The sequence below is a fragment of the Mycetomoellerius zeteki genome, unplaced genomic scaffold (assembly GCF_001594055.1).
Source record: "Mycetomoellerius zeteki isolate Tzet28-1 unplaced genomic scaffold, Tzet1.0 scaffold653, whole genome shotgun sequence".
Taxonomy (NCBI): domain Eukaryota; kingdom Metazoa; phylum Arthropoda; class Insecta; order Hymenoptera; family Formicidae; genus Mycetomoellerius; species Mycetomoellerius zeteki.
In genome coordinates, this window is record NW_017257668.1 from 222,684 (window position 1) to 238,055 (window position 15,372).

Here is a 15,372-nt window from a genome sequence, read left to right on the forward strand (position 1 = left end):
AGGCCGTCCTGCCGACAGCAGTACATGAGCAGTAGGCTGGTCGGATGTTTGTATTCGCCTATCTTTAAACGTTAATATCTCGTTAAATATTGCGTCAACTGAAAAATGGTACAAAACTGTTTTGTTCCCCTTGATCCAATCTACGTCCCCATTGTGTTTCGATCCGCTTTTTTGAGACACCCTGTATATAATAAAAAGTGTTTTGTAAATTTATCTTAATTCATATCAATATAAAGAATTTGATTATGTTTTACGTATTTTATTTGATACCTTTAAAAGTTATATTAAAATATACATATCATTAAAATTGTGAGAATTTACAATAACTCATTTTCTTTTTTCTCAAAGTTCTTATAGAACTATAAACAAAATAAATTTTATACGACACACAAGCTATTCAAACTTATATATATGTATTTATTTATCTATTTAATTATATATTCTGTTGCGTCTTAATAGCGATTTCGGCTGGTAACACTGGTGTGCACTGATGTGCACTGGTGCATATTAAAACCGTTTTACTCTGTAAAATGTTGACCTTTCGAATTTCTTTATTATTTCGTAGTATGTCTCTCGCGACATTCGGAAATGACTTCGAAACTCTAAATAAACATTTTCTGTGCAATAAATTATATTATGATGTAACCTGCAAAACTGAACTGTTTTATTGAACGTACGTTTTTCGCACAACCTCTTCAATATAATTTTAACTTTTAACATTTATTCTTTTTTTTACGTTCTATCAGGTATATTAATTCATCATCGCACTTGATGACGATGATGTTAACAATTTCATGAGCACATATAAGTCATTCATATCGTGAATAAGGTGCTTTTTATACTGACGTTCGACGCTCATTTTCAGCGTAAAAGAATATATGAACAAAATTGACACTAGACAATGAAAATGCATGAAAAGTATGTAGTGCTATATACATGTGTAGAGACGTTAGTGTCAAAATTGATATCACGTGATCACACTCATGCTGTTTTTCAGCGTCTCATGAAATGGCACCTGTTATACCGACAACTACACCAACTGGCCCCAACAAATCTGTTGGGGCCACTTTGGGTGCGTTCCGATATTCACTGCCAGTGCTGAAAATCTATAGCGTACGTAACGTATACTGCACAGTTTCAGTACTGGCAGTAAAAATCGGAACGCACCCTTTGTGTATACTTGTGCGGTGTACTGAGCCCAGACGAACATGCAACACTGACGAAATATTGCATCATTCGACCAGACGAACACACCAGTTGCATCAAACCCAAAATATGCAGTCGGTGCGTCCCAGCCGAAATCACTATGAGTACAAAAACGAATTGCAAATTATGAAATATATGTTTTATTAACAGTGCAATAAAATGTATTGGAGATTGTACGATTTAACCTGTTTTTAATATATTTTTACGGTAACTGTGTAGCTATATGTGCAGCTATATGTGCACTAGTGCATCCCAGCCGAAATCGCTATTCATTATACAACTGTTTTTATATGCACCAGTGCACACCAGTGCATCCCAGCCGAAATCACTAAGTAATACGTGTTATCGGTCGATAATGTCTATACTGTGAGCGTCGCGACATCTAATTTGTGATCTTTGCTTCGACAGCTTTGTATGGTATTGACAAGGAAAGTTTTACAATTGTCCAGAACCGATTTGATTCTCCATGAAATATGTTGTTAAACACAAAAATCTAAGAGACACATATTTTTTAATATGTGCGTTAACTCATACATTTAAGGGGAAAACACCCCCTTAAACAACATATTTCATGGAGAATCAAATCGGTTCCGGACAATTGTGAAACTTCCCTTGTGAGATGCGCGCGACGCCTTTCACGCAGCGCGCGCCATGATGCGCGACGTTCCGAATTCCGACCCCCGTTCATTAACCATTTTTGCATTCACTCTCATGTAAGAAACATCGTGCCAATAAAGTGCCATTATCACAAGTTCCGTTTATTTTATTGAAAGAAACAGCGTACACATATGCACGCGGCACAAGTCGTAAGGGGAACGGTATAATTCCCCTACATATTCATTTACCTATATTCAACGACGTTGTTAAACTTGATTAGACAGTATGTTTTCTATTCGAGAGTATTATTTGTTAATGATTAGAAAAGAATTATAAACGAACTCTTGGCATGTAATATTTTTAATAAAATGTTTAATCAATATATTTTAAATATTTTAACTAACTTATTTAATTTTATTAATTTGATAAAGATTTGACTAAAATTAATAACAAATTTTTCTTTTAAAATTCGCTATCGTGTAGAATAAATCACTGTAAAATAAGATACTGCCGTACTTATAAGCTAGAAAATAAATATTGTACTTTACATAAATATTACATTTTATTTCTATTGTTAAAAAAGTTTTTTAATTTTACCGTAGCAAATCCTTCCAAAGATGCAACATATATTCTACCACATACGAAAACAATATTTATTGTTCCCCTTTGCATTATAAATAATAATAATTTTTGGGTATGCAAAGGTGCTGCATACCACAATCCATTATAGCTATAAATTAATTTAAATAAAACCAATTTAAAATAAGAAAATAATGAAAAGATAAAAGTATTTTTGTTAATTAATGTTAATATTGAAATAGAGTGTAAGTATTTTTAAACAACCAATCTAATAAATCTATATCATAATTTCTATTTAAATATATTATAATTTCAAAATGCTATAAAAATATGATACCCACCTTACTTTAAAGAAGTGTAATCCATGATTCATTAATTCTTGTCCAACATAATTAAGAACAAACATATAAATTAAATGGTAAATTATAATTATAGTAACAACACTTATTACACGAATATCGCTTGTGAATTTTACAAGTTGAAAAAACTACGATAAAACATCAATTATTAAGCGATTAACAATTAACTCGAAAAAGAAAAAAGTTATTTACTTGAAAAAGATTGATACTTAAGGAGCTGACACCAATTAAAATCAGAATAGTAAATAATGTCGTATAAGTGGAAATCACAAAGTCAGTATACCTTTAAGGAGGAGCTCAATATTGGAACAAGATACATATATATTATCGTTATAATTAACGCGAAATAACACACCTATTTATAAAAGATATTATCATATAAATATATTTTATTTACATATTTAATACTGGCGGAAACCGCCTGACTCTATGACAGTATTATAAAAACGTTATGTCTGTGATATCCCAGATAGCAAAATGTTAGCAGTTTGTAAGCAGATTGGCAGCAAATTCAATCAGATTCTATTATAAATCCATAGCCACGTATGTACACATTAGACTCAGGATCTGTCAACAAAGTCTGTTGATATGTAATGTCAGTAGATTGGTGGCAGAATCCAAGTAACATTTGCGCGCGAGAACAATTTGACGGCAGAATGGCAACAAAAATCAAGCTGGAACTGCAAATTCTGCTTAGTTTCTGCCACCAATCAGCTGGCAATAGCACGTCAACAGATTTTGTCATATTTCTGACGACAATTTGCCGACATCGTTATCAGATATTACAGATTCTGTGCGAAATTGAAAGTTACTCGAGATACGGAAGAAAAAGACATGGTTAGTTTTTTCTTTTTGTGTCGATCGCATTTATTCCATACATGACGTCATTACTATTAAAAATGGTCATTATACTGTATATATTTTTCTGATTCTTGAATATGCTTAAATATGTTTAATCAATTCAATATTTAAATTGTGCTATGATGCGATATATCAATGAGGCAAAATATACTAATAAAATTCAATATACTAATAAAATTTAATATTACATGTGCTGTGAAGATAATTTCAGAATTAATCAGTTATTTTTAATGTATAAAAACTTTCGAAAAGTAGAATACTTTTGGAAATAAATTGCAGAAAGTTATATAATAAAAGTTTATATCTTTACAGGGGAAAGTTGCCGAATGCGTACCACTTAACCTATTTTTTATAATATTTTCCATTTGGCACTGTTTTATATGCAAATGAATATTAGAAATTGTAGCTTGAGGTTTTGGACGCTTATTATTACATGTTTAACTTTCCACCAATAACAAATTAATTTGTTATAAATCTTTTTATAACATGCTGCAAAAGGTACGATTTAGGCAATCGGTCGCCTAAATCGTATATCTATAGATGATATTTTTTATCGTATTTCCTTTGAAAGTATTGAATTTATGAATAACAATAATTAAAAATATAAGATTCATAAAAGAAATCATTAACTAATACCTAATAATTAATTAATATCTAATTTTAATAATTTATTGAAGAAAATAAAAAATTTTATAATTATTATAAATAAAAGTAAATGTAAAATACTCTACAATAAATCTTCTTTTATAAAAATACAAAAATTTATAATAAAATTGGATGATCGCGTTGTTATCAGCTACATAAGTTGGTTAAAAATTAATATATTCATGTACCTGATTTTTTAAAACGCCGCTAACATCCATAAAACAAAATGTAGGCTATTATATTTTTGTCTATATTACTCATTTCTCATATATTTTATATTATTGTTACTAAATATTGCCTATATTAACTAATAATATAAAATATTGATGAGGTACGATTTAGGCGACCAGTACGCATTCGGCAACTCTCCCCTAAATACTGACTCGATAAAAACAAATTTACAGAAAATTATAATAAAAATATAAAGATACTGACTCAATGGCTCTTCGATGTATGACAACCGCATGTATTATTTTTCGAGAAAGGAGATATTCTTTTTTAGGACTAGGAACCATTAATATGTTTCTCTCGACCGCATTCTCTATTCGAAAACTGTATAAATTTATTTAAGTATATTTTAATTAAAATAAGTGTTTAAGAAAAAACAAAAATACGCTTCACATTACCTTGCGATTTTGAACAATGCACATGCGTGCATACTATACATTATCATTATCACACAAATGCCCCAAAATACATTTGTTGCTATGCAAACGGTTAACATCTCGTGTAATAATAGATAATGAATATATCTCTCCTGATTGACAAAGTACTCCGTAAGGACCGTGAGATGAAACGGCCGTGATTCATTTAATGGTAGTGCAACATTACAGATTAACGGTAACAACTCAAATAATGCAGAAAGGAACAGAGATAAATAACAATACGCTGAGAAATATTAAATTTAATTTGAATTAAAGTAGGCAAATAATTAAAAAAAAAATTGTTCAAGATGTATTAAAAATATTATTAATTTCATTAATAAAAGTGAATAAATAATATTGCGTCTATCATATAAATATATTATGAAAACTCATATTCTTACCGAATATAGCTATTGTAAATAATTTTGTGTTATAAGCATATTTTTCTATAATATCAATTTCCAATTTATCTTTCAACAAATTCCAATCATTTTGGATTTGCTCCAATAGTATTTTCAACTATTTAGTAAATAGCTACTTTTACTTGCTCATATTTAAAATACAATATACTTTATAAATGTTGCTATAAAGCATTTGAATGAAAAATTTATCTTATTTAACTTACATCGTTTGCCTGCATGATGAAAACGATATATTTTATTACGATGAAAATATTAGGAATAAAAAATGAGAGAACCTTGAGCAGAAGATTCAAATTGTATTGGTTCGTAATGAATGTCAGCAACTAGAAATAACATTTAAAATATGTATTGATTATAATTTTTACGTACCATGTCGTTTCTATGTCAAAATGTGTCCCTCACATGATGACATAGGATTTATTTTATTATATAAGAGAAACTACAAAGTTTAGATATTTAATAGATTATACAAAAGACACTATAATATTATTAATAGAATATAAATATAACGTACGACAATACTTTATATTATCGTGCGTTATATGCACAAGAAAAGATGAGGAACTCTTAATAAAAAAGGGAAATATAAAAATTGTTATTAATGTACGTAATAAATGTCACTGATTAATTATCATTAAAATTTTATAAATGTAACTCAACACACCTGAGCAAGAAGAAATGTCAAAAGAATACCAGCAAATAACACTTTGTGTAGCCATGTAAGGTATGTTTGTTCATATGGCCACAAGCCAAGTGTTTTAAGTATAATTCGATAGATCTTATAATAGCGTTCTTGGAGCGCACACATCTTGTACGAAAATTGCGACGTTATGAAAAGTGTCTCTCTTCTAATTGTTAGTTTACTCTGTTCAAAATTCTATGAATTTTAAATGACGTATTTTAAGTATCGCGTAAAGAAGTCTATTATTTTTTCAATAGCGAGATATTCATGATATAGGTAAACGCAAATTGGACTAAATTATCTCAATTTGTAATTGAGAGTGATGTTTATTTAATGTGTAAGCTGAATAATATGACTGCGCAAATGCAGTAATATTTTTTTCTTCTTAGTAATGCAAAGAGCTTCAGTTTCTTTCGATGTTATAGCATGTCTTTCTCATCTTGCATCAAATTATAGAATGCAAAAACGTATATCAAATGTATAGTACATTCGTTCACTATATTCAGTCTACAACCGTTATATTTTCTTTATTACAATTTTTTTAAGAAATTATAGATACAATGCTAAGCTTAAAATTTTCAAATTATGATAAAAGAACTCATTCTATTCTGCTATAACATAACAAAATAAATGCTTATATACATATAGGTAACTATAACTATGATAGACTACAGATAGCAAAGTATGAAACATATTTAGTGTGCATATTTGATTAAAAAAAGTAATAGAATATGACAAAAAATATAAATATATTTATAAATTCTTTTTGTTGAAAAATTAATCTTCTTAATAAATTTCTTCTTAATAAATTTATCATCGACTATATTAAAATAATTTAATATTACATTTCATAGATGCGTTTCTTTTTCGTACGCTACCGTTTATTTGATTTATTTCATTTTTTGTTCCACGTAGTATATATTATACATACGAAATATGCAGAGCATCATGTTCTAATAATGATTATTTGAAATATTTAAGAACTGCCAAACTTATTATAAAATACTAGTATTCCATATCCCTTACTTTTCATATATGCATAGTGACAAATATACCTTGTACGTGGTGCATCGAACAGTACATCATCAGCTTTTACCACTACATACATGTTATATACCATTACCTGCTATGTTAAATAAATCTGATCATAAAACGATAAATCCACTACGTCAATTGTAAGTTTCAACATTTTACTACATATTTATGTTTTTTAGATCTATGCGCATTAAATATTTGTATTATAATTTAAATATAAATTTTTTACTCTTTAAAATTATCGATTGATTTGGATTTCATGAGTAAAAAATAGTAGTATAAAAAAACATATATTTAATACGAGCAATTTTTAATTACCTAAATATCTGCTTAACATAAATTTACATTATATTTATGTTGTATTTATTTATCACTTTAATAAAAATCTGTCCAATTAATAAAATTAATTTTATGTCTTGCTTCTATCGTGTAGAATAAATCAATGTAAAGTAGGATACTGTCGCATTTGCAAGCTGAAATTAAATAAACATTAAAATTTAAAAATAAAGTCCGACCGAGTTAATGTACGACATAAATATGATAGAGAACGCTAAGGATCGGTCAAAGTTGGATGTTTCAAATAATATAATATTCTTAAATTTATGAATTTAATTTATCTCAGATGTGACTATGCGCCGAAACGTTCGGACATTTAAACACAATCAATCTGAGATGCTAATAATCGCGAGCCGAAATATTCGGTCATTCGCGTATATGATCCTCCCCTATTTCAAATAAGAAACTTTTATTGCGAAAAATATTACCTCACCCAGGATTCGAACCTGGAACCTCTCGAATTTTCGGGGCGAGTGTCTTACCTGCAATTATTAGCATCTCAGATTGATTGTGTTTAAATGTCCGAATGTTTCGACGCATAGTCACATCTGAGATAAATTAAATTCATGAATTTAAGATTATTTTATTATTTGAAACATCCAACTTTGACCGATCCTTGGCGCTCTCTACCATATTTATATTAAAATTTAAATTTTTTGTTAAAGAAGTCTTACCGTAGCAAAACCTTCTAAAGATGCAACAAATATGCCGCCACATGTTAAATTGACGTTTATTGTTCCCTTTTGCATTATAAATAATAATAGTTTTTGCGTACGCAATGGTGCTGCATACCATAGTCCATTATAGCTGTAATTTTTTTAAACATTAAAAATAAAATTGATTGTAAAGTAGTAAAAAGATAACAACATTTTTGTAATATAATTACACTAAATTATCTGTGCTTGAAAATATCGCTAATAATAGAATTTGTGTATGTATAATAATCAGGGTCGGATCTAGACATGGGCCAGACTGAGTACCGGCCCAGGGCCTCATCTCTTCTCAGGGGGCCTCATAGTTAATTTAGTTATTTCTATAAATTCAAGCCCCCAAAACCACATACCCGGGGCCGGGGGACAGCTTCACAGCTAGATCCACACGTCCAAAACCGCAGACAGGCGGGCTTGCGAGTCTCTTTCTATGAATCCAAGCTCTTAAAAAATCCCCCCATACGTGGGGGATCGCAAGTCCTAAAATCGGTGTCCTTACATGGACCTCATTAACGCAATGGCTAGGGGTCTCAAAATATTTAATCCGACCCTGATGATAATAATAATCAATTTAAAATAACTCTAAAGGCACATATATAGATATAACATACACGATTTCTCCCAATATTTTTCCCAAAAGTATCCGACCTCTACGTATATCCTTGGGTATCCTCTCTCTCTCTCTCTCCCTCTCTCCCCCTCCCCTCCCCCTCTTTCCTTCTCCTCTCTCCCTCCCCCCCCTCTCTATTGTAGAAAATAGGCATTCAGTATTTACGGGGAACCCATAGATATATAAAATAGACCCAGCATCCATATACTTTTCTATAGTATAATATATGCTGGATTTGGCAGAACGGTGCGAGAGGCAAAATATCGGGGCAACCTATCTTTCTCTGCGCGCGCATTTTGACACTTATATTACTGAAAAAAATAAAATAATATATAAAGTAAGGGCCTCTTTCATCAACTTCTGGTTAAATTAATCGACGATCAATTCACAACAATGCCAACAGCAGTTTAACATATCAGAACGTCTCCTCTCTCTTCCTCTTCTGTGTTTAGTTCTCACGTTGGCAATCGTGGTGATCGAGTTAACTATCGATTGGCGTTAATCGGAGTTGATGAAAGAGGCCCTTAATATTCAAGAATTCCACTTTTCTCACCGATTTTGATGAAATTAAAGCAGAAAATATTTATTCTAGCCTCACACTTATATATTCTCATGTCTATGCCATCGATGTGACAGATTTCCTAACCTGAATAATCGTTAACTTCAACGATTAATATCTCGGTCTACGCGAGGCAGAGCGTCACTTTTTTTGCCACATTCGTTCATTTCATGCAAAAACGTATCGAATGAGCCTAATTTCGTCAAAATCAGTGAGGAAGGTAAAATTACTGAGTATTACCAAAGTAAGTTTACTGTAAAGATGCGCGCGCAGAGAAATAGGTTGCCCCGATATTGGCACCATTCTGCCAAACCCAGGTATATATAGCTAATGCTGGGTCTATCTTATATGTCTATAAGGGAACCTTGAGGAGTACACCTACCAAGCGGCACCCAAACAGTTCAGTAAGCAACGGTACGCAGTTATGTAAGCGTTGAAAACTCTGAGCATTGCTCAAAATGACCGCATTTCACAATGATTCAGGATTTTTTAACTAAACACTTACCCAATTTCGCCAACCTCTGTACAGTTCATATATTATAACTCCGTGTGATTCCTGGTTATTTCCTAAGTTCTAAAAATCCTGAATTAGGTGAAATGAATGAGCAAATGCATTATGTGAAATGCGACGCTCAGATTTTCGTTCACACAACTGCGCATTGTTGCCGAACAGGTGTTGAGTCGTGATACTTGATAGGGGTTATATTCCTCAAGGTCTCGTCTAAATACTGAATGCCTATTTTTCATAATAGGATGCCCAAGGATAAAGATATCGGATACTTTTGGGACAGACCTCGTATAATGAATATAATTTGTATAAATATAGATTTAAAAGTACTGCAAGACACAATACTCACGTTGCTTTGAACAACTTTAGACCATGATTTAATAATTCTTGTCCACCGTAATTAGCAACAAACATATAATTCAAATGTAGGAATATCAATGTAGCAACTATAAAGGCCTGGCTGATATTTTTTGTGAATGTTATTAATTGAAGGAACTACAATGTAGAACTACGTAAAAAAGCAATCCTGAATTAACCAAAATACGAAATGATGTACGTATTACTTACTTGAAAGAGATTGAAACTTAATGAACTGACGCCAATTACGATTATAATAAAGAATAATACCGCAAAACTGGACGTCAAAAGTTCAGCAAACCTTTAACAAGATTTATATATGGGAACTATGTATAGTGGAACTTACATTATAAATATAAAGTAAGCTTCAAAATTCATTTATAATAATTGGTCTCGTTCGATCAAAATATAGGCTGCGTTCCAATATTCACTGCCAGAACTGAAAATCTATAGCATATATAATTATAATCTAATAAAATAATCTATATATATATATATATATACACGTTAGTTCCGCTTACTATAGATTTTTAGTACTGGCTGTGAATATAGAAAGGTAACCATACTGAACCAAAACTGTACGTAAATACAATAAAATATTCATTGAATTATGAAAAAATAATGAAAATTAGTCCAATGAATTTTCATAATGATTTAGATTATAAAACTATTCCTAGAATTTATTGCAAGAATGAATATATAGTTGTATAAATAAATCCCAGTTATTGTATTAATGAATTAATTACATTAAGTCGGACATTAAGTCGGACATTGATTAACGATCATTGGACCAAGAATGAACAAAATTTTTTTCAGTGCACGATATTACATTCATAACATATAAATTTTAATACATATATAATTCACACATTAAATTATTAAAGATCCAGCTTCGACCGGTATAGGCTTCTAGTTTATCGATTGTGTTCTCACATATACAATCTAAATATAATTCTTATTGTATATAAACTTTAATTGCATATTTAATGTTAACGTCATCTGATTTTACGTTTCACAGAAATATATTGTTAAATTTAAATGTGTTATTAAAATAAATAACAAATATTTCAGATTTATTTCATACATTCAGAATTCTTCAATACGTTTGATTTTACATTTCAGATGATTTGTGTTTTGGATTACATTTATAATGCAAAGATACATCGATAATATATGCTTAGAATTATACGTGTCATTTCAAAAGAATAACCTCACAATCGATCAACTACTTTTAATAAATGAGAGATGACTTACAAGGCAGAATACTCTATTGAAAGTGTTATAGCAAAAATATAAAAATACTAACTTGGTGGCCCTTTGATGCATAACAACCGCATGTACAATCCTCCGATAAAGTAAATATTCTTTTCTAGGACTAGGGATTATTAATGTACTCTTCTTGATCGCATTTTCTATTCGACAACTACATAAATTGATCTAAGTATATTTTAAATGAAACAAATATTCAAGCAAATGCGTTTCATATTACCTTGCAATTTTAAATAGTGCGCACGTGTGTAGGATACATGCCATAATTGTCGCACTGGTACTACACAATATTGCTGTTCCTACACTGTACGCTAATGTCTCATGTATTAATATAACGTAAAAATATTTTTCCTGATTAATAAAGTATTCCGTGACCACGAAAAGCTGACATGGCCGTGAATCATTTAACGGTAAAATAACATCAAGAATCATGGGCAGATATTGAAATATTCCGCAAAATATTAACCCGAAATAGCAATACACTGAGAGAGTGAAAGAGAGAGAGAGAGAGAGAGAGAGAGAGAGAGAGAGAGAGAGAGAGAGAGAGAGACGTTAAATTTAATTCAATTCAAATTCCGAATTATTTCGAAAAACAGTCAAAAGTTCATTAAAAATGTTCTTTATTTCATCCATAAAAAAAATAACATTAAGTGTACTACTACAAATAGTAATGTATATTATTACCCATTAGAATTATTGTGAATAGCCTCGCGTTGCAAGCATATTTTTCCATAATATTAATTTCCAATTTATCCTTCAATGAATTCCAGTCATCTTGGATTTGCTCCAATAATTGCTTCAACTGTTCATTCCATATTTTTTCTTAACGGTGGTTAAATGCAATCTATACTACAAATATTACAGCAAAACATTCCAATAAATTTGTCCTGTTAGACTTACATTGTCAACCTGAATGATAAAAAGGCAATACTTTGTCGTGTCGATAAGAATAGGAAAGACGAATGAGAGAATCTGAAGGAGAAGATTCGTATTGTATTGCTTTGTAAAGAATACCAGTAACTAAAAACAACATTTGAAATATACACATTACTATAAATCATTTTTACGTACTTTAAAAATATGTTTTACACACAAAATGCGTTTTATTTTTTGCTAAAGGTTGATATAAGTTTATTTAAAATAAACAAGTTAAATGACTTTTACATTATTAATAAATGAATGCTTTACATAAAATATAAAAATAAACGAAGAGACACTGATAATAAAAAGCAATAAAAATTATTAGTAATTTATGTATTCAAGAAATGTTGGTAATTAATCTGTATATAAATCATGTAAGTGTTCGATATTATACCTGAACAAGAATAAATGTCACAAGAATACTGATAAACAAAATTTTTTGAACTTGTGAGAGACATGACTGCTGATAGGGCCATAATCCAACTGTCTTAAGAATTATTTGATTAATTTTGTAATAGCGTTCTATTGCGTGCATTTCATACGAGAACTGTGACACAACTATGATACGGACTTTAAAATGTCGAACTATTTCTCACGAAAGCTTCTACGAATTTTAAACGATCGATATCCTCGCGCGTTGTGAGCAATCGCAAAATATGAATTCATATTTCATGTTATAGACAAAATTAGCGAATTGGTCTAAATGATCCTAATTTGTAATCAAAAGTAATATTTCCTTAACATGTAAGGTAAAGAATATTCTTGCGCAAACGCAGTCACGACTTTTTTTCTTGACAAGAGAAAAAGTTTCAGTTTCTTTCGATGATCTGTAGGACGTGTTTCTTAATTTGCATCTACAGTATAGTGCAATCATATATCAAATATGGAGAGAAATAGGTATTCATTACTATACGTATAGATAATATAGATAATATATTAATATAATCACTACTTATATTATTATTATATAGTTGCAGATTTGTAAATGAAATGCTAATATATAGAAATTTTTACAATAATATGAAAGTTTATTTATAATAGTTTATTTAATATGTATATTAAAACGATTATTTATTCAAGATTTTATCTATGTAGAAAAGTATGTAACCTTTCAGTATTTGATTAAAAAATAATTGAAAATTTTAATGCAATATATTATGTATATTATACATATATTCATAGAAAATGCATTTTAATTTCTTTACAAATTATTTTTAAAATAGGTATATCGTTTGTCAATATAAATATAAAATAATAATTATATGTATATATCAATATGATCACATATACGTTATATATACAATACATATAATATAATTATATATATACGTATATATATACACACACATACATACATATACTTTTTAAGAAAAAATTACTTTTTTTAACGCAATTTTATATACATTCATGTTTTACTCACCGCAAAAATACACACACCATTCAGCCCACAATAAACTCTTTGTGTACTTACCTGAAAATAAAGAAACAATATATTATTAATACTAAAGCTTAATAATTAATAACTATAGTCTTATTTATAAAACTATCAATAATAATATTACGAAACGTGAACATATTATTATATATAAAAAAGTATATAATAAAATAAATATTTTATAATTTTTTAAATTTTACACGTGAAGTATATATATATATATATAAAATTTTTAATAACTTTCTTTTTAATTAAATTAGAAATTTGAAAGTTCTCCATGTTGAGTTATTTTGTCCGAAACCACCACATGTCTTCGGTATCAAATTGATAAAAAATGCCCATTACGAATGTAGAGAGGTTCAAATTTATCTCTGAGAGGAGTGATATTTTTTTCTCAATAAATTCTTTAATTACAATGATTCAAGATGTTCATCAGTATCAATATTATTAAACTGTATGTAAATGTTAATTTGTTACATTTTTTACTCTGGTTTCAGTTTAGGATTGTATTTCGAAATCAACAAATAATCGACGCGCAATTGGCATGAATTAGAAGTTGTAAAATTTATGCAAAAATATTATTAAGCAGCAAAAAGGATAAAGCCTTTATTTCTAAGCTTATTTGTTCTATCCGAAACATAACTAATAATTACATGAAAAATAAATTATATAATGATTATATAAAAGAAAAAGAACGATAGTACAACATTAATGAATATTTTTTTGCCTTTCCATTTTACACACAAACTAATATTGTTCTATATTTTACAGGCAAACTATATATAAAAATGCATATCATATAAATTGCTTGATTCATAATACAAAAAAGAGTCCGATTGTATATAATATTTGATGATTTACAATTACTTCGTCTATAAAAAAGGATTTCTTTCTGTATAATGCGTCATAATGTTCTTTATAATATGTACATCAATTTATGTCAGGTTTAAAAACATGTCAGGCTAAAAAACATGTTTTAAACATGTTTTAAATAGTTTAAAACATGATAAATTGATGTTTTTAATATATTTTAAATATAATTGATGATTTGTCTGCCTTGACATAGCGTGATAATGGGATGTTTTTGACAATCGTTGCAATTATAAAAAAAATTCTTGATGACATCAGCGATTAATAAGTAAGATCACTCCACTGCGAGTTAACAATATCATGAAATGACAACGTTCGATTAATAAGTAAGGCTACACCATTGCGAATTTAACAATACATCTGGAAATGTTTCACCGTATGTGACTTTCACTATTTGTACCTGAAGAAAGACCGGTGGTCCCGAAACGTATTACATTTTAATTTTTAATTGTATGTTGATTGAATAATTATTTAAATTTGTCATCTAACTTCAGTCCGATTACAGATCTTGTTTAATTTCTTATTATATTTTAAATGTTTTTTTATAGTACTGTTTAAAACATATTTGAAGCATTAAAAACGTATTTAAGAAGTAACAGAGTATGTTTTATTCTTAAAAAAAAAAAAAAAAACATTCTTTTACCAATCCTGATTTATATTTCCTACAATGGGTTTAAATTCATTTCATGTTGCTTTACTCACAACTGGAGAAACACTCAATAGTCACATGTTCGGTTTTTCTTTTCTAGTTAACTTGTGATTCAATT

The 15,372-nt window shown here is 29.3% G+C and overlaps 3 protein-coding genes across 3 annotated transcripts; all 3 read right to left on the bottom strand.

Moving 5' to 3' along the window:
• Positions 1 to 2,275: 2,275 nt before the first annotated feature.
• Positions 2,276 to 5,531, bottom strand: LOC108728854 (odorant receptor 4-like). The gene is made up of 4 exons (XM_018457648.1): positions 5,517 to 5,531; positions 2,724 to 2,869; positions 2,401 to 2,533; positions 2,276 to 2,326 (listed from the first exon to the last, which is right to left on the bottom strand). The coding sequence occupies exons 1-4, from the start codon at positions 5,529 to 5,531 to the stop codon at positions 2,276 to 2,278; spliced, it is 345 nt and encodes a 114-aa protein (XP_018313150.1).
• Positions 5,532 to 7,452: 1,921 nt separating this feature from the next.
• Positions 7,453 to 11,436, bottom strand: LOC108728855 (uncharacterized). Its single transcript, XM_018457649.1, has 4 exons — positions 11,417 to 11,436; positions 10,103 to 10,213; positions 8,041 to 8,173; positions 7,453 to 7,503 (listed from the first exon to the last, which is right to left on the bottom strand). Exons 1-4 carry the CDS (start codon positions 11,434 to 11,436, stop codon positions 7,453 to 7,455), a joined length of 315 nt encoding a protein of 104 aa, XP_018313151.1.
• A 49-nt stretch (positions 11,437 to 11,485) lies between these two features.
• On the bottom strand, positions 11,486 to 12,835 carry LOC108728856 (uncharacterized). The gene is made up of 5 exons (XM_018457650.1): positions 12,695 to 12,835; positions 12,280 to 12,399; positions 12,064 to 12,181; positions 11,641 to 11,861; positions 11,486 to 11,533 (listed from the first exon to the last, which is right to left on the bottom strand). The coding sequence occupies exons 1-5, from the start codon at positions 12,833 to 12,835 to the stop codon at positions 11,486 to 11,488; spliced, it is 648 nt and encodes a 215-aa protein (XP_018313152.1).
• Positions 12,836 to 15,372: the final 2,537 nt, after the last annotated feature.